The sequence below is a fragment of the Perca fluviatilis genome, chromosome 21 (assembly GCF_010015445.1).
Source record: "Perca fluviatilis chromosome 21, GENO_Pfluv_1.0, whole genome shotgun sequence".
NCBI classification, from domain to species: domain Eukaryota; kingdom Metazoa; phylum Chordata; class Actinopteri; order Perciformes; family Percidae; genus Perca; species Perca fluviatilis.
In genome coordinates, this window is record NC_053132.1 from 25,171,530 (window position 1) to 25,198,841 (window position 27,312).

At 40.2% G+C, this 27,312-nt stretch overlaps 2 protein-coding genes across 3 annotated transcripts; one reads left to right on the forward strand and one right to left on the reverse strand.

Annotated features, from left to right (window-relative positions):
- The first annotated feature begins 2,018 nt into the window (after nucleotides 1–2,018).
- Nucleotides 2,019–16,647, forward strand: unc13d (unc-13 homolog D (C. elegans)). The gene is given in 34 exon segments (XM_039789015.1): nucleotides 2,019–2,154; nucleotides 3,075–3,101; nucleotides 3,750–3,806; nucleotides 3,908–3,964; nucleotides 4,047–4,154; nucleotides 4,270–4,329; nucleotides 4,531–4,597; nucleotides 5,465–5,645; nucleotides 5,727–5,771; nucleotides 5,860–5,931; nucleotides 6,035–6,104; nucleotides 6,191–6,295; nucleotides 6,721–6,813; nucleotides 6,924–7,024; nucleotides 7,649–7,766; nucleotides 8,467–8,588; nucleotides 8,681–8,771; nucleotides 8,773–8,832; nucleotides 8,949–9,046; nucleotides 10,070–10,121; nucleotides 10,243–10,373; nucleotides 11,285–11,402; nucleotides 11,496–11,648; nucleotides 11,765–11,860; nucleotides 11,939–12,145; nucleotides 12,259–12,333; nucleotides 12,415–12,494; nucleotides 12,615–12,729; nucleotides 14,166–14,237; nucleotides 14,371–14,454; nucleotides 14,550–14,670; nucleotides 14,772–14,895; nucleotides 15,044–15,264; nucleotides 16,173–16,647. Coding segments are annotated over 34 exon segments (3,354 nt in total). The 5' UTR covers nucleotides 2,019–2,094; the 3' UTR covers nucleotides 16,286–16,647.
- A 102-nt stretch (nucleotides 16,648–16,749) lies between these two features.
- unk (unk zinc finger) lies at nucleotides 16,750–27,203 on the reverse strand. 2 transcript variants are annotated; one of them, XM_039789016.1, is made up of 15 exons: nucleotides 26,951–27,202; nucleotides 26,192–26,401; nucleotides 25,076–25,252; nucleotides 24,263–24,393; nucleotides 23,561–23,696; nucleotides 23,331–23,448; nucleotides 23,149–23,233; nucleotides 22,733–23,040; nucleotides 22,507–22,572; nucleotides 22,102–22,285; nucleotides 21,893–21,994; nucleotides 21,586–21,771; nucleotides 21,322–21,503; nucleotides 20,865–21,125; nucleotides 16,750–18,459 (listed from the first exon to the last, which is right to left on the reverse strand). In XM_039789016.1, exons 1-15 carry the CDS (start codon nucleotides 27,097–27,099, stop codon nucleotides 18,304–18,306), a joined length of 2,451 nt encoding a protein of 816 aa, XP_039644950.1. In that variant the 5' UTR covers nucleotides 27,100–27,202; the 3' UTR covers nucleotides 16,750–18,303. The 2 variants fall into 2 exon arrangements, with proteins under 2 accessions (XP_039644950.1, XP_039644952.1); XM_039789018.1 differs by lacking the exon at nucleotides 16,750–18,459 and having other exon boundaries at nucleotides 20,886–21,125; nucleotides 21,318–21,503; nucleotides 26,951–27,203.
- Nucleotides 27,204–27,312: the final 109 nt, after the last annotated feature.

The following is a 27,312-nucleotide window of genomic DNA, read 5'->3' on the forward strand; positions in this document are numbered from 1 at the left end:
GGGGCACCATAGGCAGGCTGGGGCAACACATATTAATGTTAAAAAAACCTCATAAAGTGAAATTTTCATGCCATGGGACCTTTAATATGCATCATGTGATTATCCTTTCCAGGGGTTTTCCTGCCATTACAAGGTTAAGGTGCAGCATCCGAGCAGTTTTGGGCAGCACCTGAGCCGAATGAAAACATCTTAGTTTTTTATAATTCAACTTTATTGTCATTGCATGTGTCACAAATAGGCCCTACGTAGCAACAACATGTAGTTAGTGTCTAACCATAAGTGCTTAGACACCAACTACAAAACGTCACACTTCACATTTTCTTGAGGAAGGTCACTTTCATAAATGTATATCTGTTAATGAAGGAGACTTTTACTGCATTGTGACATTTCTACTAGGCAGAGTGAATCCTACACATTCATGGGGCAGGGCATCTGCTCCAGATGAGTTACAGGACAACATAATTATGTACGGGAAAATACTTTAAATGCTTTGCCATATGAATAGGGCAGGGTCATAACGATTATTTAATGATGCAGGCTATGATGTCTTGTGTGCATACCCAGTATAGGGCATGTGCCTCTTACAGTAAAGAACAGCGCTTCTTAGAATGAGTCAAGGAGTGGAGCGTGGTCTGGTTGCAAAAGTACCCGCATCTTAGTTGTGAAAGATGGAAGTCGATGCAAATTCACGGTGTGGTTTAGTAAACAAGAGTGGAGATCTGGCTCTCTCTTTGTTTCTCTCTGGCACAACACACAGCTCATGTTTTTTGCCACTATACATACATACATACATACATGTACATACTGTACATACTATGTTTGGTTGATGCACAACATTAGAGCAGAAAGTACTAGTCAATTAATCAATTATTCAATCAAAATAAAATTCACCGGCAACTGTTTTAATAAACAAGCTGAAAAAGTAATTGTTCGGTAAGAAGGACAAAATGTCACTTGTTTAGACTCAAAAGTGTATAGAAAAAACAATAGTACAAAATACAGACAGTATTATAATATACCATTTGTGTTTAAACCATTTATCCATTTAAGTTTTCGTTTAACATTTTACGTACTACAAAGTGAAATGTGTGAAGCATCAAATCTTTATATAACATGCACTTAGAAAGAACAAGGTAATTTAACTTGCCATTTCTAAACAACTTAACACAATTAAGCAAATACAACCAACCTAACATATACATATAAAGTAAATCTAACTTAAGACTAGATGTACTTAATTTTTGCAAGGCATTCAGTTTCCTAATTTTTTTTAAATTAACCTGTCAGATTTTACAGTGAAATTTCTGGTTGAAGAATTTTAACAGCTAATCCAGCATTCTTGTGCTTGTAATTAAGTATTGCCCCCTAAATTCCAAACATCATATTGTGATCACATTTTTCTGTGACAAAAAATGTACCAGCAAGATATTTTACAAGCACATTCATACAGCTGCAGTTTAATAAAGGTTTGGAGATACAGAAACAAATATAGAAAGTCTATACAGAATGAGATGTTTGTGTAGATAGATGTGTTATACACATGGTAATATTGGCAGAAATTAACTCTCAGTGCAGTAACCATATAGAATAATGGAGTAAATAAATTTTTGAATAGTATACACCCTAATGGGACACAGGTAGGGCTAACAATAGACAAACCACAGATGAACTGCTGTGGACTGTCTCATGTTACATGTTGTTTCATTACCTCATTTGCACCATGGATTTAGGTTCACCGTGGGTTCCATGGTAACTGCTAACAGTAAAATAAGAAGAGTAGGCCTGGGCATGTACAACCCTACAATTACAATCAAAGAGCCATGCAACAGATCAATGGTTTGGGTTTGGCTTTTAGCTTTAAGTGACTGAGATCTGTTGTTTTGAATTCAGGCACAATGTAGGGCACTAGATGAAAAAAAAAGTAAAAAGTCACAATTTTTCACATAACCACCTTCTACAGGAAGTGATGACTTCCGGCTGCTGTGTGACAGTTCATCTAAACACATCACACACACAGCTTCCCTATATATCACACACACACCGAGTACGCCAGCTTACCAGGCAGGAGTCTGGTTGTCAAATATTAGCATCATAATGTCAAGTCAAAGTGAGCCCACCAGCACCGGATACAATCTACTGCAAACCCCTGAACAGGTATGGACTAAAATGTACTTGTTTGGATCTAAAATATACTACATTTTAGTTTCATTTTGGCTCTCTGCTAGTTACTAACCAAAAAGTTTTTGCGATTTTCTTTCACCTAGTAAAAAAAAAAATCGTAAAAATCTACTTTTGTTTTGAATGTGTTTTGTGTTTCTCTAGGTCTTCTTATAAATTCTGCACCCATTGTCAGGCTTTTGGCTGATGATTTTCTCTTCTCTCTCTGTCTTTGTGAAAACCCCAAACCTTAAATTGTTAGCTGAGTCATAGCAGTGTTCAAATCACACTAAAACACTGACTCATGTTATCCAAATGGCTATTTCAAGATGCTGTGACTATGATTCATAATTATTTTAGATGTATGCTTGGATCAGATGATGCAGAACGAAGCATGTTTGTCACGGAAGACAGCCACACGGTGTGTTTCTGCGTATGTTGCAGTTGTCGGCAGTCAACACATTTGGAGGAGATTCATAATGTTTTATTGAGCTATGTTTTGACTACACAGTTGTTTTTGCAACATTGCTATCATATGCAAACATAATAAAACTAGTTATGCATGTGTTTTGGTTAGGTACAGGTTTATTTGCATACTTTTAGGATTCCTTTATGGTCATTTTTCCTGGTTTGATATTGTGTGGGTTGTTGTCTCTTAAGTCACTTTTATTATCAGCAATAGAGGAAGTCACTAACAGACACAGGCCTTATCAGCACTAAAAAGCACCAGTGTTTCTTGAGAGTGTTATTTGCTAATGGAGATATTTAAGCACACATTCATTTTAAAGAGCTGATGATGAGATGATATACCTCAATCTACCTTCAAATACCTGTTTAAATAACTATTTACTTTGACATCATGATTCGATTCCCTGTATTTAAACATAAGCACTGTTATATTTTTTATCCTTTTCCAGGAACAAGGCTTATCAAGACTCAGACAGGTAAAACACATCAGCTGGCTGCAGCTTTGCTTGTCAAAGGAAGATTTCTTCTATATGTCTTAAAGAAGTTTTATATAAATATTATTTGTCATTTTTTTGCATGTTAATCTAATTTAAGTGCAGTGGCTTAGGCTTGGTGACTGCACATTTCTAACAGAAAGCCTGTGTTACAAACTGGGAGTTTGAGGTTTGAAAGACATGGGCAATGGGCATTTACCAAGCAGGAAGGGTCTACCAAAAGACATTATTGAGTTGCATTATGGGAAATGTAAAATCCAATGTTTTGGGCCTTGACCAACTGCCACTTTGCTTGTTTGCAAGCCATAATGTCTTTCTCTTTCTCATGGGCGGGCCAAATTCTCTGGGCGGGCAAAGCAGAGAAAGAGGAGGTAACCTTGCTCCTTATGACCTCATAAGGAGAAGATTCCAGATTGGTCCATCTGAGCTTTCATTTTCTCAAAGGCAGAGCAGGATACCCAGGGCTCGGTTTACACCTATCGCCATTTCTAGCCACTGGGGGACCATAGGCAGGCTGGGGGAACTCACAATAATGTTATAAAACCTCAAAGTGAAATTTTCATGCCATGGGACCTTTAAGTAAGTGTTTTGTCATGGCTGCCTTTTGCCTTTTTCTGTCTTTATCTTCAGTTATCGCCTGGCCATGTACGTAAACTGGGGTTGACGAGGAAAATGCGAGAAAGGAGGGTAGGCAACACTACGTAACCTTCAAATACCTCAAATGTTACCTGAGGATATCTTACACTCTGACAGAATCATGAAGAAAATGTAACGCTCTTCTCCTTTAGGATTTCAAGGAAGATGAAAACCCAGAAGAGAAAGCCCAGAGACACAAGGAGCAGGAGGTATCACCATTTATGTGCTGTACTTCTCATTAAATGTTTTTTTTTCCAACCGAGCTCTCACTCTGTTTATTTCTGTTTAAAGCTGAAGCCTCTGTATAAAGAGCTGTTGTACACCATCGCTCATAAGATGGGCAAACCGTCACCAGCTGAGGTCTTCACAGACAGCCAGCTTCAACAGTACATCAAGGAGGTAATGGCTCCACACCATGGCTTCACACATAACACATAACTCCACTGTTGTGTTGGCGTACAACTGGTTTACACAGATTTTTTTTCTCTCTCGCTTCATCTGTCCTATCTACCAGGCTTTCGTTATGACAGAGTCAGAGCACAACAGTCTGACCGAGAAAGTACGGAGCACAGAGGTGAGAAAAGGAAGTCAGCATGTTTGTTCCAGTGAATGCGCCTTTAGATACCCCTATATCATTCATACCAACCATCTTAACTTTCACCCACCTTCCGTTCAGTTTACCAGTGGCAGAAATGATGTCATCTGCATGTCTGAGTCAGCAATAAGTGTCTGTCTGAGTACCAAAGCATCTAAATAACTATCTGACCCATTACAGCCCCCAGTATACTGCCTCATGGCCACTGTAAAGGAAGCCAAGGGAATCCTGGGAAAAGACGTCAGTGGTAAGGATGAATCCTAATGACTTTGGTGACTTCCCCCTGACTTTCCATCTAGGGCCACCAGCAGCATAAAGTTTTCACTTAGCCAGAATGATCTCAACATCTGCTCAGTGGTTTGGCACAAAATCTGGAGATTACCATTTTTTTGCTACACAGTGAGATGGCTTGACAACTTTCGGATAGATTTCCATTTCATTTTGGTACAGACACATCTTCCCCTCAGGATGAATTGTAACAATTGATGAGTAATGATTTTTTTTCCCTCTAGCACTATCATTAGACCAAAATGTGTCCAATCCGTTGTTTTTCAACCAAATACCTGCATAACAAATTACATTCCCATCAGCTTCAGCTGAACTGTGTTCAGTGCTAGCAAATGTTAGCATGCAAACTTGTCAAACTAAAATGGTGAACATAGTAAAAATGATACCTGCCAAACATCATCATGTTAGCACTGTCACTGCGAGCATTTTAGCATGCTGAAATTAGCACTCAGCCTGTTAAAGTAAAGTGTTTTCTTGAGATTCCATTTAGAAAATGACTCTGTAGTTGACATGTTGCAGTGTTTCCGTACCTTGGTTAAATTCCTCTATACTGATGTGTTGTGTTGTAGGTGACTTTCGGTTTTCATGTTTTATCCCCTCCTATCACTTCTTGTTAACTTCGTGTGGTATTTGTGGAGTAATCTCTTGCTATCTCTGGATTATGAAATACTGTCACCACACTCTCATGTCTGAAATTACTGGAATTGTTGGGTCTTTGTAAATTATAGTGTGATCTAGACCTACTCTATCTGTAAAGTGTCTTGAGATAATATCTTTAAATAAAATTGAATTGAAGTCTACTGCAGATCTCGTGTGTGTTGAACAGGTTTCAGTGACCCATACTGCCTGCTGACCATAATGGAGGACGAGGAGGAGAGCCGAACACGCCGGTCCAGAGCCAAACCCAGTAAATCTATTGTAAAGGACGCCGTATCCGATGACAAAATCTACCAGTCAGACATAAAGAAGCAGACTCTGAACCCCATCTGGAACCAAACCTTCATACTGTGAGTCTACATGTGTGTACTTATGTCAGGTGAACCAGGTTAAAGTTTGTTTCTCTTATCATTTTATCCTTTTTGGTTTAGAGAGTTCAGAGGCATCGCCGGTGCCAGCTTCCACCTTGAGATGTGGTGAGATAAAAAACCAGAGTTCCACTTTTTCTGCTTTGAAATCCTCCTCTTCATTACATTGACCTTAACATTGCTGTTTCTGTTTCAGGGATAAAGACGAAGAGGTTTCGCTCACTCAGAAACTAGAGGATATCAAAACCAACTTTAATAGCTTAAGAAGGTATTACACTCTATTACACTCTATTACTATTACACTCTCTGTGACTCACACAAAAAAGATGACTCAGCAAAGCAGGTGAACGTTTCTATTTGTACCTGCTTAGGATGATCAAGGAAGCCAAAAAGGAGAAAGGGACAGATGACTTTTTGGGAAATGTGGTCCTAAAACTACAGGTAGTAAATGTTTTTATTTTGATATCTGCTATTTTACTTTTCACTGTCTTCCCAGTCTAATACTCATTTGTATCATCTCACTTTAGGATCTCCACTGTACTGAAGACCACTGGTACAATCTGGAGCCCAGAACAGAGACGTATCCTGATCGCGGCCAGTGCCACCTGAATCTCAAGTTCATCCATAAAGCGGTAAAAACGTGCATTCTCATCCCGTAACTCATTGTTGGTTTTATACGGAAGAGGATTAGGGCCCCACGTGAAACAATTTATTGAGTTATTCTGAGAATAAAGTCAAAATTCTGAGCAAAAAAGTCTTTAAACTTTAAACTCAGAACTCAAATAATTTTTTTACTTGTGGCCCTAATCTTCTTCCGTAGTTTTAAGAATGAAAACGTCTGTTAGAATAAATGAAGAAATGTGCAATAATAAAATGTCAAGAGCTGGTCTTTCATGGTGAAATGTGTGCAACTGGAAGAGGAACTGGGATTCTGGTGAAGTTACTGACACCTGTGTTCAAGTATGATGAAAAGTGGGCATAAAATATTACAACAATGTATTAAATGTATGCTTATATTTCATTTTTTAAAACTGGGTTCGCGTTTTATGACCGACAGAGAGACGGGACGCTGAGTGCCGGTCGTAACGCTTACATCAATTACTGTGGGATTCTGCAGCAGTTTGTTCAAGCTTACATCTCCAAGCAACAGGTAAAGGACAAGAAAACTCCATCTTTTCAAAATCCCATTTAAATCGCTTACTTTTCTTTCTTCATTTCTTTCTTTCTTCTTAACTCCCCCATCTTGCTTGTTTTTTTCAGAGTTCTGCTCCGTGGAAAGGGGCGCTGTGTGGCGAGGCTCAGACTCTGCTGGAGCTCTATGCTACGCAGAATGACCTTTCACCTTTTCTTCAGGACCTGGCGTAAGCACCGTGTTAACATCAGGCAGACTTATAACAGATTACATCAGATCAGTGTTTAGACAGGAGCCAGTTCTGGAGCTCTATACACACTGAAAGGAATTGATGCAGCACATTCTAAAAACATAATTAATTTATCAGCTTGTATGAGGTGATATGAACATATTTTTACAAAGTTCTGCTGTCGAAATTATTGATCCCACACAAAACCTTAAGTAAAACTGAACTAATTAAATAGTTTGAGGTTTTGTTTTACACATTTGAAGAGATTTGTATGATGTAAAGTATAACAGTGGAACACAGTCTAATACAGAATTGTACATTAAATATTATTACATTTATTATAAATTGAATTAAAATTTTGATATCATATTTATATATATATATATATATATATATAGTACAGGCCAAAAGTTTGGACACACCTTTCTCATTCATGCAAACACATTGAATGAGAAGGTGTGTCCAAACTTTTGGCCTGTACTGTATATATATATATATATATATATGATATCATGATAGCAGTTTCAAGCATACCAGGTATTTGTTACCACTGCAATGTGCGCATGCGATGTTCTCTTTTTGTTGCACTTCTCAGTATGTTTGTGGATGTGTGTACCTCAACAGGAAGTGGGTGGCTTACAGCAAGCTGTACCAGAGTTTAGAGGTGGACTCCTCTGTGCTGTTCCAGCAGCTAACCAGTGTAGAGTACCATTGGCATCAGCAGGAGTTGCCACACCAACAGGTAGTGCTCACTTCATTGTCAGTGGTGGAAGGTAACTTGTGCTGCCTTCAAATGGAACTCAGAGCTTGTGGTTAACGACATGGGAAGTCGGGTACAAGATATGCTTGGCGTTCAAGTTATGGTTCAAGGGGTTGAGTGATGTGGCTAGGCAACGGCAACATAGAAGCCAATGAGGCTAACAATTTAGCAAGCTAGCGGGTAATAATAATAATAATAATAATTTATTGAGGGGGGGGAATTAAAAATGTTTTTACACTGTTGTTAGAACACGCTACACACAGGCCTGAAATACACACACATGCTCAGGTCCTACACATGCACAAATGGAGAGATGTCAGAGTGAGGGGGATGAGACTGTTGGACAGGTACCCCAAGCTGTTGGGAGATTGGTTCCTTTGCTTAAGAGCACCTTGGCTAAACTCTTACTAAAAGAAGCGTTATGTCATAAACGTTCATGACTTGTTTATAAAATGTATTGCTTTCTTTTATTATGCAGTTTGACAGTGAGTTATAACGGAAAAAGAACATAAAGAAACTATTTTAGGGTAGATTTTCTTCTGGGCTTTACTGTGTTGTCAGATCGGTGCATAATCTCTGGTACTTGCCGATACCAATACCAGCATTTTAGGCATTTTAGAAACCAGGAGTTAATATCTAAGCACACAGTAGGATTGAGAAAGGTGTTGCACTCTGTTAACAGAAACAGGAACTTGGGGACTCTCTTCATGGTTTCCTGCAATACGGACTGTGTCTGGTGGCCAAATACAGAGACATCTTCCCCCCAACTCCCAGTGCCACTCCAAAACTACACACACTGCTCAGGTATACATGGTTGTGTTGATATATTTGCTAACATAGTTGTTGGAATTAAATACATAGATTAAGCAAGAAAAAGGAATGTGCTTTTGTTTCAGAATCTTGGTCCAGATCTGTAAGACTTCATACATTATTACAAATTTAATTTTATATCATAAGTCTTTAATTACTCATATTAGGACTTTTATATCAGACAGGTACACAGGAGTGGTTTACCATCAAAAAGGGTTTGCACCAGCCAATGACTAAGGTAAAGACAAGCACATCATGAAAGGCTTCACATTGTGGAATTGAGGGTGATATGGTTTCTCCATTTTATTTTATAATACTAAAGTCATGTTGTTTTTGCACCATGCTGCTATACAGGACCTGTCAGAGATCGTGAGCGCCCTCTCCAGATTGATTGAGGAGGTGCAGTTAGACATAAAACACAACAAGGATGCCTGGAATAGGGTATTTGTCAGGTAAGGTGGGACAATTGAACTACTGTAGTAAGCACTAGCGTTGTTTTTTTTCTCCATTAAAGGTGCACTATGAGTTCCTGCTTGGTCACTTCTGTTGACGTTCCAAGTAAATTTCAAACAAAACAGAGCAAGCTCGCCCCTCCCCCCATGTTTCCCTAATTGTCATGACTGTCACTAACCCCCACCCCTTCCACCAACCATCTTGTCGGTGATTGGCTGGAGTGGTTTATTGTATTTTGGTGCACAGCCTGTGCCCCTAGTGTTTGTTTGACGTTTACGACCCCTGTGTTGTCTCCCGAGACCGGGCTTTTTCACATTGTATTCAGGGGGCAGGCAACTAGCGGATCAAGGAGAGATGCCTACGATTTTAGACAAAAATTAAATCGCGCTGAAACCATGCAGGAACTCATAGTGCACCTTTAATAGACAGACATTTTGAATTGCTGTAACCAGGTATATCAAATAAACAGTGATCATGGCTGCACATTCAGTTTATTTAGTTTTCTATACTGTTTGGTTTTGTCTCACTTTTGCGCTATTTAGAATGTATTTATTGTACTTTTTATATTTTGTATATATTTTGTACTTATTGTACCGTGGGTCGGAGAGAAACGCATTATTGATTCCTCTGTATGTCTGGCACATATTTTGAAAGAATTGACAATAAAGTTGATTTGACTTGATTCCATTCAGGTTGGTCAGGTCCAGGGTCCTGGTTTTGTGTATGCTGGTTTACTGGAATGGCTCACTGGGACAGTTCGTTAATGTTATTAGTTGCACCTGTGCTTTTCCTGCTATAACATGTCAAACTGTCTGCAGTGAGAGTCAAACCAAACCAAATTGGGTTTTAATGCATGAGAGGGCTTTGGGCTAGCACTATTTATAAAGTCCCGTTTAGACAAATCAATGCGGCTTCCAAAAAAAGTATAAGAAACAACTGTGTGTTTCAAAATTGCAAAAATGTATGCAAAATTGCATTTTTACTTGTTGTAATCATGAATGTGTTTTTTCTCATGATTATAGTGCTGTGCAGGTGGATGTGTTCACTGTGGTCTATAAGAGGTTTGACTCTCTGGTAAGTGGCAAATGGAACTGTTTATGTCCCCTCAACCTCCAGGTGTCTTGACAAACGTCTTTTTAATAATTCAATCTTATTTCATCTCCCCTCATTTTTTCTCCTCTTCTCTCCTCCATAGCTTGCAAATGAAGTGAGGGAAACCTTATCCCTGATTGAGGGTCACATGGAGCAGGCTCTAGCCAAAAGCTTGTTCCCTGTTTACCTGAGCCTGCAGGCCATCCACAAAGACAAGGCTTACTTACAGAAAAGGTTGGTTATCAAAGGCTACTCACACACTTTTTTGTCAGCTGTTACCCCCTCCTCCCTATCAGATGAGGTCAGCACCCTTGCATCGATACCACCCGTAATGTTCTGAATTTGTTTATTTCAGTTTATTTTAAAGTGGATGTTTAGTAACACTGCATTAAAGCAACACTATGTAACTTTTACCGCTTCGGTCCCCCTACTGGTTGGAAGCGGGATTGTCCATTACATTACATCGTCCAGTTCATTCGGACTACAGAGCCAAGGCGACCCGAACTGGCAAACTTGCATAATGTAATGTAATGGACAATTCCACTTCCAACTTGTAGGGGGACTGAAGCGGGAAAAGTTACATAGTGTTGCTTTAAAGTGGATATTGTTACAATATTTTTTTTATACTATTGATATTGTTTTGATATTATTGAATTACAGTCGAACTGTCAATGTTTAGGTCGGTTTCGTTTGCTGCTACTAAAAATGTGTACCAGAAACATTTCAACTGTTTATCCATTACTTTTAGCTAATTAGCATACCTGTTTATCCATTATGTTAAGCTTACGCTAATTATTTCACCTGTTTTGCTGTTACTTTTAGCTAGTTATTTCAGCTGCTTACTTTTGGCAAATTATTTTCTAATGTCTGTCCATTGCTTTTAGCTGATTATCTCACCTGTTTATCTATTAGCACACTTTTAGCTAATGCTAACTATTTCAACTGTTTACACGTTACTTTTAGCCTTTAGCTAATTATTTTAGTTGCTTACTTTTAGCTAACTTTTTTAGCTAATGCTAATTATTTCAACTGTTTATTTGTTGTTTTTAGCTAACTCCCACCCTGCCTACAAAAGGGTGCTACTGAACAAACAAAATATAGACAAAAGAACATGAAAATGTTATTAGTTATTACTGTTGTTCCAGGGGATTACTTGAGTTAACAAACTTTCAAGAGGGCTTCAGAGAGGCTCTGCCTTACTGGCTGAACCAGGCCTTCAGCACAACTCAGGATAGGGTGGAGAGGGCTGTGCGGGTAGACCAGGTAACACTCATTTTTTGATACTTGACTATTATAATAAACATTGTTTATTTTATCCACGGTATTATCATGATATGTTTTAATCTCTTCTTTCAGCTCCAACCCCTGCAGTCTGGTGCTGTGCCCATAAAACACAGTAGCTCAGCAGTGGACCTGGTGGCATGTATCCAACCTATCTGCCAGCTGTGGGAGCAGCTGTCCTGGCCTGACCCTGAGGAGGCCTTCATGCTCATGGTCAAACTCACTGAGGTGCAGTATTCTGCCATTAAAATGGTCCTAATCAGATGCTATACTGTTCCGATTATCTGACAGTGGGAATGCTGGTCGTTGACTGTGGTCTATCTTTGCTTTCTGTGTGTTTTCAGGATGTGTGTAAGATTGTGGTGAACTACTGTCACATCCTGAAGGAGAGGGTCAGGGTGCTGTCTGAGAACTCCGACCACGGCAGCGCCATCAACATGGTAAGGGCAGGCAAGGAGAAAATACATACTTTTAATGCTACATAGTACACTCATTTACGCTTTCTACTCTCTCTGTAGTTGTGTGTGGTGGTGAATGACTTGGAGCACTTACGGTCAGTACTGACCCGACTTCCTACGCAGCTGAACTGGGCAGGGCTCCGTGATCGGACCCAAAATGTGATTAAGGAAAGCCAGTTCCACAACACTCTGCCCTCACAGCTAGAGCAAGCCCAGGGTGTCCTTGGCCGAGAGATTCGCTCCGCTTTAGACACTCTTGGAAAAAAGGTGTAACATTTAATCATCATTATATCCGTAAAACTAAATGCAATGATGATGTATATGAGTATAGAGAAACCTTCAATATGACCTCTCTGTCTGCCTTCTGTCTGCCTTTCCAGTTAAACAGAGACATTGAGACTCATGTCCGAAACATGTCAACCAGGCGGAGGATTCCCTCCAAGTCCACAGAGGATGTAGGTGACAAATATACAAACATATAACACAAATACAGATGTCTTTTATGTATGGCTGATATCCAACCACCTCTCTTTTAGGCTGCAGCCCCTCTGATGCAATACCTGGAGCAAGAGCTGCAGTATATGAATGAAAACCTTGTTCAAGAAAACTTCAACAGGTACAGTACACAATTCTATCATTGTGAGCTCTCATGGTTCCATGTTGATTTGATCCAGTCTTGAACTCCACATCCCCTCGTGAAATTGTGTCACTTTTTTTTTTAATCTCTCATGCCCAGTCTCCTGATGCCTTTGTGGAATAACTCAGTGAAGATCCTCCACCAGGTGGCTACTCAGCATCCACAGCAAGAAGGGCTCATGGTGTTCTGCCAGAGACTGCTGTACACACTGCAGGTCGGTCCTCAGCCGTGTGGATGTCTTGACTGCTAGGGCAGAAAAAAGCTTTTGTAGTATAGTAGTGTGCACTTTAGCTCAGAAAGAATTCCACTTAAAGTATCAGGTCGACATTTTTGGAAATATGCCCAATCACTTTCTTGCTGAGAGGAAGGTATAGCCAGGAGACATAGCTTAGCTTAGCATAAAGACCGTAAGAAGAAGGAAAGAGCTAGCCTGGCTCCATCCAAAAGTCAAAAAAATCCACTTACCAGCACCTCTAAAGCTGTACAAAAACAACATGCTGGGGTTTACAGAGGGGCCATAGTTTCATAATAATAATAATAATAATAATAATAATAATAATAATAATAATAACTTTATTTGTATGGCACCTTTCATACATTAAATGCAGCTCAAAGTGCTTGTCAGTATGGCATTAAAAACAAAACACAATAGGCAAAAGACAACATAGATAAGTTCATTAGAATAGAAGACAATAAAAATACAAATTCACCGAAATAAAATAGATAAATGGCAGTAAAAAAAGCTAACAACGAACTACACTAACTAAACGCCAGCCTGAATAAGTATGTTTTCAGTTGATTTTTAAAAGTATCACTGTAGCTTGCATATCTAATGTAGCTGGGTCCCAATCTTGGAGCGTAGTAACTGAAAGCAGTTTCTCTGCTTGTTTTGTGGGCTAATTTGCGGAACAGTTAAAATACCAGTAACTGAGGACCTGAGGGCTCTTGTTGGTTGATAAGGAGTTAAAAAGTCTGAAATGTAAGAAGGTGCCAATTATTAAGAGCTTTGTATGTGAGTAAAATGATTTTAAAAGCAACTCTAAAAGAAATGGGAGCCAGAGCAGGGTAGCTAAAACGTAAAAAAAAAAAAAAAAAAGTGACATGCTCTTTTTTTTCCCAGTATTTGTTAAGTCTGGTGGCAGTATTCTCAACCAGCTGAAGTTTTCCTAACAGCCTTTTTTGGTAGTTCCAGCCAGAGAAGAGTGCAATACAATAATCTAACCTGCTAGTAATTAAAGCATGAATCAATTTTTCAGCGTCCTGCTTTGTTTAGAACGGCCTTACTTTGGTCACATTTCTCAGGTGGAAGAAGGCTGTCCTGGGTCACTTTGCTAATATGAGCTTCAAAACTTAAATCAAATGTCGAAAAATGACACCAAGACTTTTCACTTCTGATTTGGTATGGTGAGCCAGGTCCCCCCGCCTATTAAAAGTGTTTCTCTCTGGCATTCACGTCCTAGCAGCAGTATCTCCGTTTTATCTTCGTTGAGTTTTAAAAGACTGCTATTCGTCCATTGTTGTATCGAGGCCAAACAGGCAGTCAAAGACGATAGGCCAGCTGGGTTATTAGGCTCAACAGAAATGCGTAACTATAGCTGGAAATTTACTATGGAGTTTCATGGTACATTTTGATTTTGGCTTTGAATTTAGTGCCTGGAGCTGTGCTTCCACGCCGAGGGAAATGGACTCCCTCTGAACACACTCCACTCTGATGAGTACAAGGTAACTAAAGACAACATTTCCTTGAATTATATATTTTCGGGTCTACATTTCCTCATTCAAAAAAAGAAAAGAAAACCGTGTACGTGATAATATGCTTCGTTCACGTTCCATTCTTTCTCTCCTATGTGTCCAGGCTCTCAAAGCTCACCTTACTCACAACTCTCTGAGCAGCTGGCAGCTTATGGAGAAGTTCCTTGAAAGGAAAATATGGGAGCAGGTGAGAAAGGCACCTGCAAGAAATGCTTTTCAGACTACGGCAAATTCATGCTAGTTGTTCAATCTTTCTCTCTGTTCCTCCTGTATGCACAACAGAAGGTGTACAGTGGAGAGAAATATGGTGCAGTCACCCTCCTCACGTCCTACAGGAGATCAGACCAAAGACTCAGAGTCGAGGTGTTGAATGCAGTCAACCTCATACCAATGGACTCTAATGGTAAAACTATGCAGAACAACTGCAGCCATATATACATTTCAGGAAATGCACATTGCTATGCAACCTTTCCCTGAGGGCTTAATGCTTTGATGCTTTGCCAGGTTTCAGCGATCCGTTTGTGCAGCTGAGTCTGGAGCCTAACCACATTTTTCCTGAGGTAGAACTTCGCTGCACTCAGATCAAAAGCTGTGAACTCAATCCCCTTTTTGATGAGGCCTTTGACTTGTAAGTTGTTGGTTTTATATTTGCCACTATTCTTGTCATCATTCTCCATTTTGACACTGCCAAGTGAACCTGTACAGCCATCAGCTTTCCAGATGTTTTTTTGTTTGTTTTTGTACATCCTCTGATCTCTGTCTCCACTATATCCCAGTCTGGTATCCCTGGATCAGTGCCAGGCTCCAGGGGCTTGCCTGGTCGTGACAGTTCTGGACCATGACACCTTGAGGACAGATGACTTTGAAGGTGAGGCCTTCCTGGCCCTCAAGGCCATACCAGGAGTTGCTGGAGGAAAGGAAGGAGATGGACTCAGCACACAGCCAGATGCCAACCCTGCTCAGATTCGACTGCCTCTGATGCATCCTAAACCGAACGGTATGATCCGAGCCTGGTTCTAGGCATGGGCACGGCAAATGCTCCCCAAATAAAAATAAAAAAATAAGTATTTTTATTTTATCTTGTCGGTTCAACCAATCATACAAATGCCACATTGAAATAATATCTTTAATGGCCTATAAAACATGGAGACGTAACAAGAGAGCAGTGTCACTTTTCTGATCAGTAGGTTTTCCCTAAGCGTTAACTTGCCAGACCGCACATGCACTCAACCTGAGCTGGTACTGTGGGAGACCGTGTCCATAGTACTCAAAGTACTAAAAGTCCCATTCTGAGCCAGGAAAACCCCTGAAAAAAACACTAGTCGTTGGTGGCCAACCAACCTCTGTTACTGCCCACCCCCCATTCAAACCAGTCTACAACCAGACCTGGTATGATCTGTCAGTGGGTTTAGTCCAATGAAGCTGGATATTATTTTAATCCCCCCTTTCTACTTTCTACTCTTCTTCCCCGAGGCCTGCTGGACGTGCCTGGAACACCTCCCTAGGGATGCGCCCAGGGGGCATCCTTACCAGATACCCAAACCACCTCTACTCCAAGTTCCTCACAGATGACTGAGCTTCTCACCCTATCTCTAAGGGAGACGCCAGCCACTCCCCTGAGAAAACCATTACGGCCGCTTGTACCCGGGATCTTGTTCTTTCAGTAACGACCCAGCCTTTATGACCATAAGTGAGGGTAGAAACGAAAATTAACCGGCAAATCGAGAGCTTTGCCTTCTGGCTCAGCTCTTTTTTCGTTACAACGGTGCGGTGAACTGTGACAAAAAGAGCTAAATAATATATCTAGCTATAATAATCAAATCAATATTTTAAAATGAGCAAATTCTAATCTAAGTGACAATGTTACTATGCTGCAAATCCTGAAGCGGTTTCTTATTTTCCCAGAGGACAGCATTCTGAGGTTACTGGAGTCCAGGAGAGGAGAGCGAGATGCTCAGGCCTACGTGAAGAAGCGAAGACAGAGAGAGAAGCAGTCCCAGGAGGGGATTCAACCGTGACAAACATGCGGACAATTTCTTCTTCCAAAAATATACAATTTGTTTTAATGATCTGTACCAAAAACAAAGAAAAAAAAAATCACTCAGAAAGAAACACTGGTGTTGGATGAGTTGTGTGTGGACAGTATGCCGAGCATGGGTTCACCGAAGACCATCACAGTGATCATGAACACTTTCAACACCTGCATTTAAAACTCATACACCTGATACATGCATATCTGTCTGCTTCCTGATGCTTTGTCTAGTCAGTGCAAGAGATAAGTATGACATCACTTAACTATATATATATATGTGTGTGTGTGTGTGTGTGTGTGTGTGTGTGTGTGTGTGTGTGTGTGTGTGTGTGTATGTATGTATGTATGTGTGTGTATATGTATGTATGTATGTATACATATTGTATACTATATATATATATATATATATATATATATATATATATATATATATATATATATATATATATATATATATATATATATTGTGTATGTCAAAGATTACTACAAATGTAAAAAATTTGGCAGAGAAACCTGTCAGACATTGATTTTTAACAGAAAATGGGCCGGTTTTAACAAAGTTTGTTAAAGAGTTAACATGAAAAGCGTTTAAGTAAAAATGAAAAAATATGTAATTTCAAATACTACACAAGTTGACAGAGTACATTTGCCTTGATTGTGTTAACATGCTTTCCTCTTCCAGTTTACGTAGAATATTCGAGAAAACCTGAGTGTTTTAACAGAGGCCATCTGTTTCATATTTAAACAAATATTACTCATCTTTAATATTTTCTGTTATTTTACAACAGTAATTGACCATTTTAAATAGATTTTGCTAAAAAAAAAAATTTAACACGAAATTCAATATAATCTAAACAAGTGCTACTAGCAGACTGGTATGATGGCCCCCTTTTGGCTGTAGCATGATAGGATAATTGTCTGGATGACGCTAAATATGCCCTTTAAGTGTTTTCAGTCAGACCTTTTGATTTTGGTAAGACAGCCCAAAATCCTGCTAACCTGATAGGTCATCCATCCATCCAGGTTTTGAGATCTTTGCTGTCACATACAACACCATTTGCCTCTTTCCAGAAATGATAACAGTTACTCATGTGACCCTGAATTGGATGTAGACACACAGCATTGTGTTGGTACTAATGATACTATCCAGCCGCCAAGCATTACTTAGTTATAGCTCAGTTAAGAAGCCCGCTGTAGTTTTACATTCACATGTGTTGTCACAAAGCATATGAATCTTATCTTTGAGTATTGCTTTACTTCATTTTATATGGCATGTACAGTTAGACTTACTTTATTAGAATATAGATGTCAGTTAAACCGCTTGTAATAAGGATTGCTATTAACTGTGGATTATGGTTATTGTGGTTGATGAGGACTGGGAATTATCACGAGTAACTGTCGTGATTTCAGAAAAGAGACCTAACTGTTGAATTTCATATAAAAATGTTTTGGAGCTTTGAAGTGCCAAAAACCAAATGTCATTGACCTTTTTTTGTACTAAGTTGACAGTGAACATCTTTAAAACTTAGCAAATCACACTGAAGCCATCCAGATGGATAGATAAAACTCCAGAAATACTTTTGCTTGTGCTTTAAAACATATCAAAATATGATTTAGAACTATGTATGCAAATGTTTTATAGTTAGGGTAAGAGAAGAAATAACAGCAGGTCTTATTTTTTACAGATCAAGAACAGGGGTAAAGAACAGTGTTGCTGGTCAAGAGCATTAACTCGTTAAAAAAGTACTGGTGGTCCATGTGTAACCACTAGAAAAATTATTAATTCTAAATTCCACATTAAGAGCTTTCACTTAGCGACCTGTGCTGGTCATTCATCAGTAAACGTCATCTTAAAAATACAAAACCAGATCAGCGCTTGTGTTGTTACCACATTATAAAATGACCTTGACATAATTTTGAATGGCGGTTGAGATCCAAGGCTGGCATCTGTGGAATCAGGACTGACTGGTCTGAAATCTCTGGTGGTCTGAGTGGGTTGTAGGGTCAAGAGAGCTGCTGCTCCAGTGTCTGTTCAGGACAGAGTGGGCACTCTGTAGAGGTGGAGCAGCTCTCACACTGTAGTCCGTGGCCACAGGGCAGGGAGACTGAGCCCTGCTCTCCACACGTCACACAGCACTGCCTTTGTTTCCTGTACACCACCTTGGGAAACATAGAGGGAAATATTTAGACCTCTTAAATTGAAGAATGTTGGATGAATAAGGGGACCACACTTGAAGTTCATCACTATATTGTGAGCAAAGTAAAACAAAAAATCAAGGTCAACAAAGACCAACAAATATAGCTATGGAGTGACAACGAAAAACAAAAGAAAGAGTTAAGAAAAAAGGAATTTTTCGAAGAGACCCGTTCTGCCAGCAAGGCTGCACTAAAGGTCATACAGAGTTTTTTTGTTTTGTTTTTTCTAGGGGTGACCCCGAATAGTCGAAGATTCGATGCATGGAGCCTGATTCGACCACCAATCTCACAGTCGAATCTTCGCGGGTGTTATTATGAAACGAGGATCATACCATTTTGGCAATATGGGGTTGCTCAATGTTTAATTTCACACAGAACTACTGGTTTTGTACGGTTATATTAAGTTATATACAGCCTTTAATTATGACAGATTTAAGTTTCACTTTCCCTGATCGGTGACAGACGAGGAGCATCTTGGCGGCAGGGATTAACGTTACTTAACAATGTCTGGAAAAAGAAAATCTAAAGTGTGGATGCACTTTGAAATGGTAAAATATGATCCAAAAAAAGTTATATGCAAGTTGTGCCAACAGCTCATGTCCTACCACTCGTCAACAACAAACATGGCTTTCCACTTAAAACGGGTAAGTTTATTACCAATAAAGACGGTTCACTCTTTCATATATAATGGCGCTTTTAATTTACGAATAGCAATATCATATGTTGGGACTTCAGACTGACGACGGCAGTTCATCTAGTAGTTGTACCGGAGCTGCGCCAAAACTAACTAAAAGAAAGCTAGATTTGAGACCGTCATTGTCTGAGAAAAAGAAAAGAGAAATCACGGACAAAATTGCAGAGTTTATTGCGCTCGACATGAGGCCAGTGAATGTTGTGGACAGTGAAGGTTTTAAAGAATTGCGGCACACTTGCGCGAGGCAGGATACACAGTTCCCAAAAGAGAGACGGTTATGCATGTGGTGGATGCAAAATACGTGTCCATAAAATTGTTTTACCCTCCTGCTGACTAGTGTCGTGCCCCTCCCAACCTATTCACACACACACATAGATGATTCGACTGTCAGTCGACTATAGAAAGATTCGACAATTCTGATTCGAATGTGTAAATCCTTAGTCGGGGACACCCCTAGTTTTTTCTCTCACAGATGTGTCATTTTCCTCCCCGAAAATCCAGCCTAAAATGACAAAGTAAGCAACTCGAAGGCAACATTTGGTGCTCTGAGAACATGCAATAGGCATTCGTCATTACTTTTTACACTTTAAACACTAAAAATAATCAAGACATTATCGCTAGATTATTTTATAGCCACAATAGTCTGGATCAATGACATCAACCAACATTTTCAGGATAATTGCCTCACATGTTCCACAGGATGTCCCTCGCCTTTCGCTCTCTGTGTGTTGCTGTTGTCTAACTCCATTCCCTTCGGAAAACAACAATCTAGCAAGCTTCACGCTGAAAATGGTAAGTTGTGAAGAAAGTGTGCACCAGGCAATAAGGTGGGCCTGCTTTGTTCTTTGGGTTTGTTTTTTAACGCGTGATTAACGCACGCACGCACCCACAAGACTCAAGTTATTTTCACGTAACGTTCCTGTCGATCTGAACTGAGTTACCAGCAAAGTAGTAGAGTCTTAATTACGGCCCACCACTTGAGCATTAAAAATGGGAAAAAATATACCTTTTAAAGTACATTTAGAACAGATAACAAATGTGCGATTAATTTGTGATTAATGTATGTGTTGAGGAGCCAGACCTTACTCCAATGCGCAAAAATAATAATAAAAACCTGTTGAGTCTGATTATATGAGATTAATGTTTGTTATAACGTGAAACTCATATTTGAATAAGGATACGGATACATTGAGGAATACGTTCTTCATGCTTGGGTTGAGACATGGTGAGGTTCTGCTGTTATTGAGCACAGTGTATGGAATAAGACCATTAATAAATCTACTCTTAATTTATTTAGATTGTTTTCTGTGAGATATTAATGAGTTTATCTTTGCTGTTGTAAACATTACAGTTGCTGCTATTCAAACAACATTTAGCCTTGTTAAAATTAAAATATTGAATTATAATCCGGTTCTGAGTTTTAAGAGACTTAGGAATTGTATAGCTAATATGCAGACTTTAAATTTGTGTTTATTTATCACGAGGCAGCCATACGCTTCCATACCTAATTTTTTTTTTTAAATGCCCACAAGCACTAATTAACTACAGTGCTAGTGTTGACACATACAATCATGGACTCTAAGAAAAATGATTGAATCAGAACACTATACTCATATATGTTAAGGTTCCCCATGCAGGACTTAGGTACATGTAAGTTATGAATCTGTGGTATTACCTGTTCCACGGCATGTAAACAGCTACAGAGCTGGGCCTGCAAACTGAGGACTGACTCCAAGGGAAGTCGGTGTAGTAGCTGAAGTTGATGCAGTGCTAGATGGGGGTTGTCTCCACTCCTTAAGCTCTCCATCGCCTCTTGTAGGAGAGAAGCCTGCCTCTGTGCGTCCTCCTCAGCCTGCCTGGCTCTCTCTGCGTCCATGGCTAACCGTGCTGCATGGGCACGTGACTCCTCTGCATCTGCTTTTAGTGCAGCCCACGACTACAAGAGGCAGAATACCCATTGAAAATGGTAATACTATATAATATAATTATATATATATATAATATATATATATAATTATAACTAATATAATTTCCACATTCATTGCAATTATGTACACACATGCATGGCATTGCACAAACTCAACCAGCCATCTCACAGACATGCATGCACACATGCCCCACTACCTACCTACCTGAGCTGTGTGTCTCCAGCTGTGACCCCACTGCTTCAGTGTCCTATGAGCTTCCTCCAGCTCCTGTTTAAGCCTGGAAGTCTCTGCACCGGGGCCAGAGGGCAGAAGTGTGGGGGGTGTACCAGGGGAACCCTGGCCTGATGGAAAATGCTCCCAGATGTTAGTGCTCATACCATTCAGACCTACAAAGAAAAGAATAAATATAAGCAAAATCATTGTATCCCTCACTACCTAACTTGATGTCTTAAATCAAATTCCACAAACCTAAAGAGCTATGAGATGGTCCCAAGAAGGTGCTTTCTGATTGGCCAGGTTGTGACAGGTGAGTAGAAAAGAATGGTGAAGTGTGCGGCCTGATTGGGGGAGATGGTGAAGGGGAGCTAAAGGGAGCAGAGCTGCTAAAGGATCCTGGGATATTGACCGGGGCAGAACTCTGAAACTGGCTACCTCCTATAAAGGGAGACACATAATTAGGAGGAGTTATGTTTATGTACATGCATAGTGCTAAATGGTGTGTTCATATTTAAATGGCATGTAGTTCTGTGTTTTTATTCTTGTGTCTTTAAAATACCCATCATAACTCCAACACTGGGCAGAGCAGAGCTGCTCTCCAAGCTCCTCTCCAACACAGACACCCCAAAATCGTTCAGGTCGAGATCATCCAGGGCTGACTCTATAATACATACAACACAAGAACTATTTGTCAGCTTAACAGTTATTTCCTATTTGTATTGACAACTGTTTGACATGTGGATTCAGAATTAAGTTCTTTTCACTTACCAACAACTGACTCTACAGTCTCACTGGTGGGGTAAAAGGGCAGGGCATTAGCGTTCATGCCTGAGGAGATGCTGCATCCCGGGGGTCCGAGAGGGGCTGGGCTGGGAGGGGTGGCAGCCAGACTGGAAGGGATGCTGGAGGACAGACTCAAAGGGCTTCCCACAGGCAGAAACACTAACAAGTCCTGAAGATACAGATATGGAATGTGTATTTTGAGGAACAGGGGTTAGTTTATTCTTTTGTCCTTGCAGCAAGATTTGTATTGTCAAGAAAAGTATGTGGACAAGCTCAAAGTATGCTAAAGTTCTGAATTTTCTAAGAATTTTTATTTTTAAATTCAAATGTTCTGCATAAAAACGATTAAAAAAACAACAGAAACACCTGAGTTTGAAGTTGTAATTGTACCTGTTTGCTTTGTGCTGTTGCAAATTCTCTGCTGCGCTGCTCAAGAGCAAAACTCCTTTGCTTCGCCTGAAACCACAAGCAATATAAGACTGACGACATGAAAACATGCAGCGTAAGCCGTTTTGTACTAACTATGACATCATTCAACAGATGATTTTCCTTTCGTTTTATTTAGTATTATCTCATAAGGCCCAGGTTCCCCCTATTTCTTGTCTGTCCTTCTCACCTGATCCTCCCTCTCAAATCCAGGTGCTCTGCCGTACCCTCCCTCTCCTGCCCAAGGAGACACGGGCTCAGCTCTCCCACTCCTGTCCGCACACAGAGACAAAACACTACCCAGCAATCCATGCTCCGCTACACATGACCCTGCAGATGGGGAGAAGGGGTCTGAAACAGAACCAGAACTAGGCCCAAGCCCCATGTTGTGTCTGCTGGGACTTGAAGACGCTTCCTGGGCAGGAAGAGGGTCTGGAGGTCTGGGGGGTGGAGGGGAGCTTGGTGTGGGGAATGGTGGTTCCTCTGGAACAAAGGGCCCTGGAGAAGGTTTAAAAAAAAAAAGAATAGAAAATATAATGTTAAACTGTAAAATGAATCACTAGGTGGTTTTTGACAGGGCCTTAGAAATGTATTGTGGATACTTACTTTCAATGTGAGCAAAGGCACAGAAGGGCCCCCTGGGACAGCTGCCACACTGCTGCATGTCATTACACTTTGTGGATTTATATATCTGTGACAAAGTAACAAATCACAAACACCACGTTTATATGCTATCTCCTGTGATTTCCGGTCTAGATTATATAAGGTATTTGACGAACCAGACAAACCTCTGGGTGGAACTGCTGTTCTGTCCTTGTGTGGCAATACTGACACCCCTCTGCTCCCTCACATTTACTGGGATCCCCCCATTCCTCGCTCTGTTTCACAGCTGGACATGGCAACGCTCTGTGGCAGAAAGAAAAATAACCAACTTTGTTAAAAGTTTTTTGGGGTGGCAGTAGCAAAAACAATACCATGATCTTCAAGTATTTTCCTTATATAAGATGTAATGGAGCACCTGTATTTGTGCTTGTGTGGGCTTCGCCTCCTGTCTTTGCTGTTATGGTAGTATGGACAAGCGTAACCTTGGCGGCACAGACGAGGTGGTTTCTTACAGAGTTCTGTCTTATAGTGGGATAGCACGTAGTTGTTATCTAAGGAGTTAAAACAAAGAGACACAGAAGGAGAAAATAAGGCAAGCAGATGGTGAGGGCTGATTAAGAGTTATCCAATAAAGATATTTGACAGTAAAATGATTGGTCAACCTTTAAACAAAGAAAGGGGGGTGAGGCTGTTTTTTTTTTGTTTTTTTTACTGCATTTTAAGGGTTAAGTAAGGCCATGTTTAGACCTTTCATTTGAATGAGTCCACTCCTGCGATGCAGTGGGGGTACCCATACAAAAAAGTAGGCTCAACTTTCACATTCCTGGTAAATTAATTTGAAACATGAATGCCATATTTCTACAGTTTACCCCGCAAACAAAGATAACGCAGTTGCCACAGTGATAACTCTCCAGAGTTGTAGAATCCTGTCTCAGAGTATTATAGGCCAGTGTGCAGTGTTTGTGGCATCTGATAAGTCTCCAAACTCATGGATCTGTTACTCAAACTGGACTTCCTACACCATATTTCATGTCTCACCAGTATCATAAACACATCGCCACCAATGCAGCACCTTACAGTAGTTTAACACAAGGCTTTTTTCGGTCTGAGCATTTACCTTGCCAGCGTGGTTCCTCACTCAGGATCTTCTCTATGAGGGCTGTACTTGCTGCCTGTCCAGACTGTCCATCTCCTCCACCTCCCTCTGTGGGTCCCAAGCCTCCCTGTGACTCCATTACCTGCACTTCTCTGTAAAATTTAAAGTGTAAAGAGACTCTGTAAACAACTACAGCACAAATACACATTCAGAAAGGTTGTCAAAAGTTTGATTGATAATGTGGTAAAACTGAAAGAAAAGTGCACACAGCAGAATGCACATCTCCACCAGGTGTGTCTCCCTCTCCTCTTCTAAAAAAGGAGGGTTGAATCAATTGTCCTTCCTGGCTTTCTCACAGTCAAGATGGCAGCGAAAATAACAAAAACATGGACTTATTTATGTCATATCATGCCTTACTTTAGTGGATCATAACATATCTTCAAAATGAGACCAAACTTTTCTATGGATTTTAGTTTTTGAGCCACGACAAAGGCCAGAATGTGGCCTGCAAACGAGAGGTAAGGCTTGTTTTTAGCCTAGCCAATCCCCGAAAATGCCTTTTGCTACTGAAGCCCTTGTTGATCACGTGTGGCCCCGATCCGGCTTTTTTGAGAGGACTGAGGACTCTGCAATCAATGATGGTATAAAACAGTGCAGTCAGGTTTTTTTTCATGTGCATCACCTTAACCACTAGAGGTTCTTGAGTATACCGTCATAAATGAATGTGCAAAAAAAATACTAGGCTGATGGGTCCAGTTGTATGCAAGATTAGCTGCGGACAGACAGATCCACATACGCATGGGACCGAACACATTAATTAAGTTATTTTGGCACCTGATATCATAAACAGGGCTGCGCAGGTCATGTGATCCGTGTGCAAAGGCACAGTGGGAGCCGTTTTTGCTGCAGTGGCCTTTTGCATCTGTTTCATGAATACATGATCCCGTCTTATAGTAGCGGAGGTGGTATCTGCGCTCTGTGTCACCTGCTGTCCGATGAAGAAATGGGCATCTGGAACAAAGAAAAAAACATGGATACAAACATAAAGATATGCAGGTCTTTTAAAGCAAATGTACAGTATACACAAAGCCCTGGCACTAAAAGTTATTTCCATTTGTCATTTGTTTTATTGTAAAACATTGCAAGAATTCAACATTCACAAAATATTATGGTTCTTGCCTGAAATACATAAAAATAACAGAATATTTTTTAGCAGCTAAACGTTTCCTTTATTACAGTCTGTAGGTCACTTTCCACTTTTCCCAGATCAGCGTAATGGTAATTTCTTTTCTCTACAACTAGGCATTTTGAGATGAGATCTGTAACAGGAATCGTTTGAAATGTCCCACAGAGGGGGAGAATGGCTATATTCAGGTGCTAATGTTCACTGTGAAGATTATGCATCAGTCACTATTCCTCCATGGTGTTCAACTTGACTGATCATTGTGGATAGGGTGTATCCTCAATCACTACTTAACTTTTCTAGTCTTTTACCCAAAGGTCCTTTGTCATTCAATGTTCCAAACATTCTGGTAATTCACTTGAGCAATTCAGTATTTAAATGTAAAAGCTAACAGACGTTAGAGATGAGACAGGGACAATGCTTTGGATACCAGCAGGATTTAACCATTTAGAGTTAAAGAGGCTTCTGCGAACCCCCAGACGCCTAGGTCTTTGGGGCTTCTAACTGAAGGCCAAGTAGCTGTAATTTACTTTTATACACAAATACAGACTACAAAAAGTTAAACGGTGCGTTCTTTACACAGACGACATCTTCCCAGATATGGTGTGTGCCGTTAATGCAATTCAGTGCAAAAACAACAATAACATTTCCCCAAAGGTCCCCGATTGTTTATCTTAAATGTAGGCTCTATTGAGGGTCTAATGATAACCAATGCAGACATGATGTAAAGCAGTCTGTTATAATACTGAAATCTCAGTTGCACTCACTCATCTCCATCAGGGCAGGTGCCTGTTCCCTCATCATATTTCGTACAGTAAACATCTGGGCTATAGTTGAAGGTCCCATCCCGTCTGCGAATGGGTCTGCGGCGCCGCTGGTTCAGGAAGTGCCAGTGGAAACAGGAAAAAGGCCTGTGTTGCGTACATTTATGCTGTACGAACAGGGGGCACTGCTCAGTTCTGAACTCCTTCAGATATCTGGGAGAGAGCAGCAACAGTAAGGAGAGTGAACTAGCAACAAGAGAGTGAAATACATTTCTAGAAAGTGTTACTTCCTTTCACAGTGCTGCCTTTTACTGTTTCTTAAACAAGCAAGAGTGTATTAAAATGTATTTGCAGTAGATTCAATATCTGCTTATACGTGACTATTTTTCTAGGGTTCCTACCTGTCTTATTATCTGCTGTGACAAACAAAGGCAAATATATAATGTAACTAAACTTGCATTAAGTTTATGCAACAGTTAGACATATTCACAAATACAGAACTCAAATAATGCTGTGCCACAAAGCTTTTAAGAAATGGCTAACGTTACTGTTAGTAAATAAGGTAGGCCTCTTTATCGAGACCTGCTCCGGTTAATGAGCACATTATCGCTCAATAACCTTGGTTCAGTCATTTCAAAGAATATGAAGTTCATCTCTCACTCATTTTTTCAAATACAATTTAGTTGTTGTTTGGTATATGCAAATACACGTGAGGTTGTGTACACTTAGCTAGCTAGCTAATCCAGCAAACTAGCTACGTACGTGTAATGTTGAGGTTTCTCAGGCTGCACGTTTAACACGGTTGCTGGAGATGTCGAGCCCCCTGCGGGCGAAGACGAAGACGACGAGGAGGGTCCCCCGGTAGTCGTCGCTGCCGAAAATGACGGGGGTTGTGAGTGTGTTTTAGACATTTTAGCCGTTTCAAGCCTAACAACAAGAACCTTGTTTTTAGCTTACTGGCTAGCTATTCTTACTAGCTTCGAAATCCGCATTCTACAACGATGTGAGCTTGCGCAAGGCAGGAGGAAGTAGTAGCAAAGAGACAACATTGAACTATGGGACATGGAGTTCTTCTTCTTCTCTCGGTTTACTGGCGGATGGGACATAACGTCCAATCATAATTT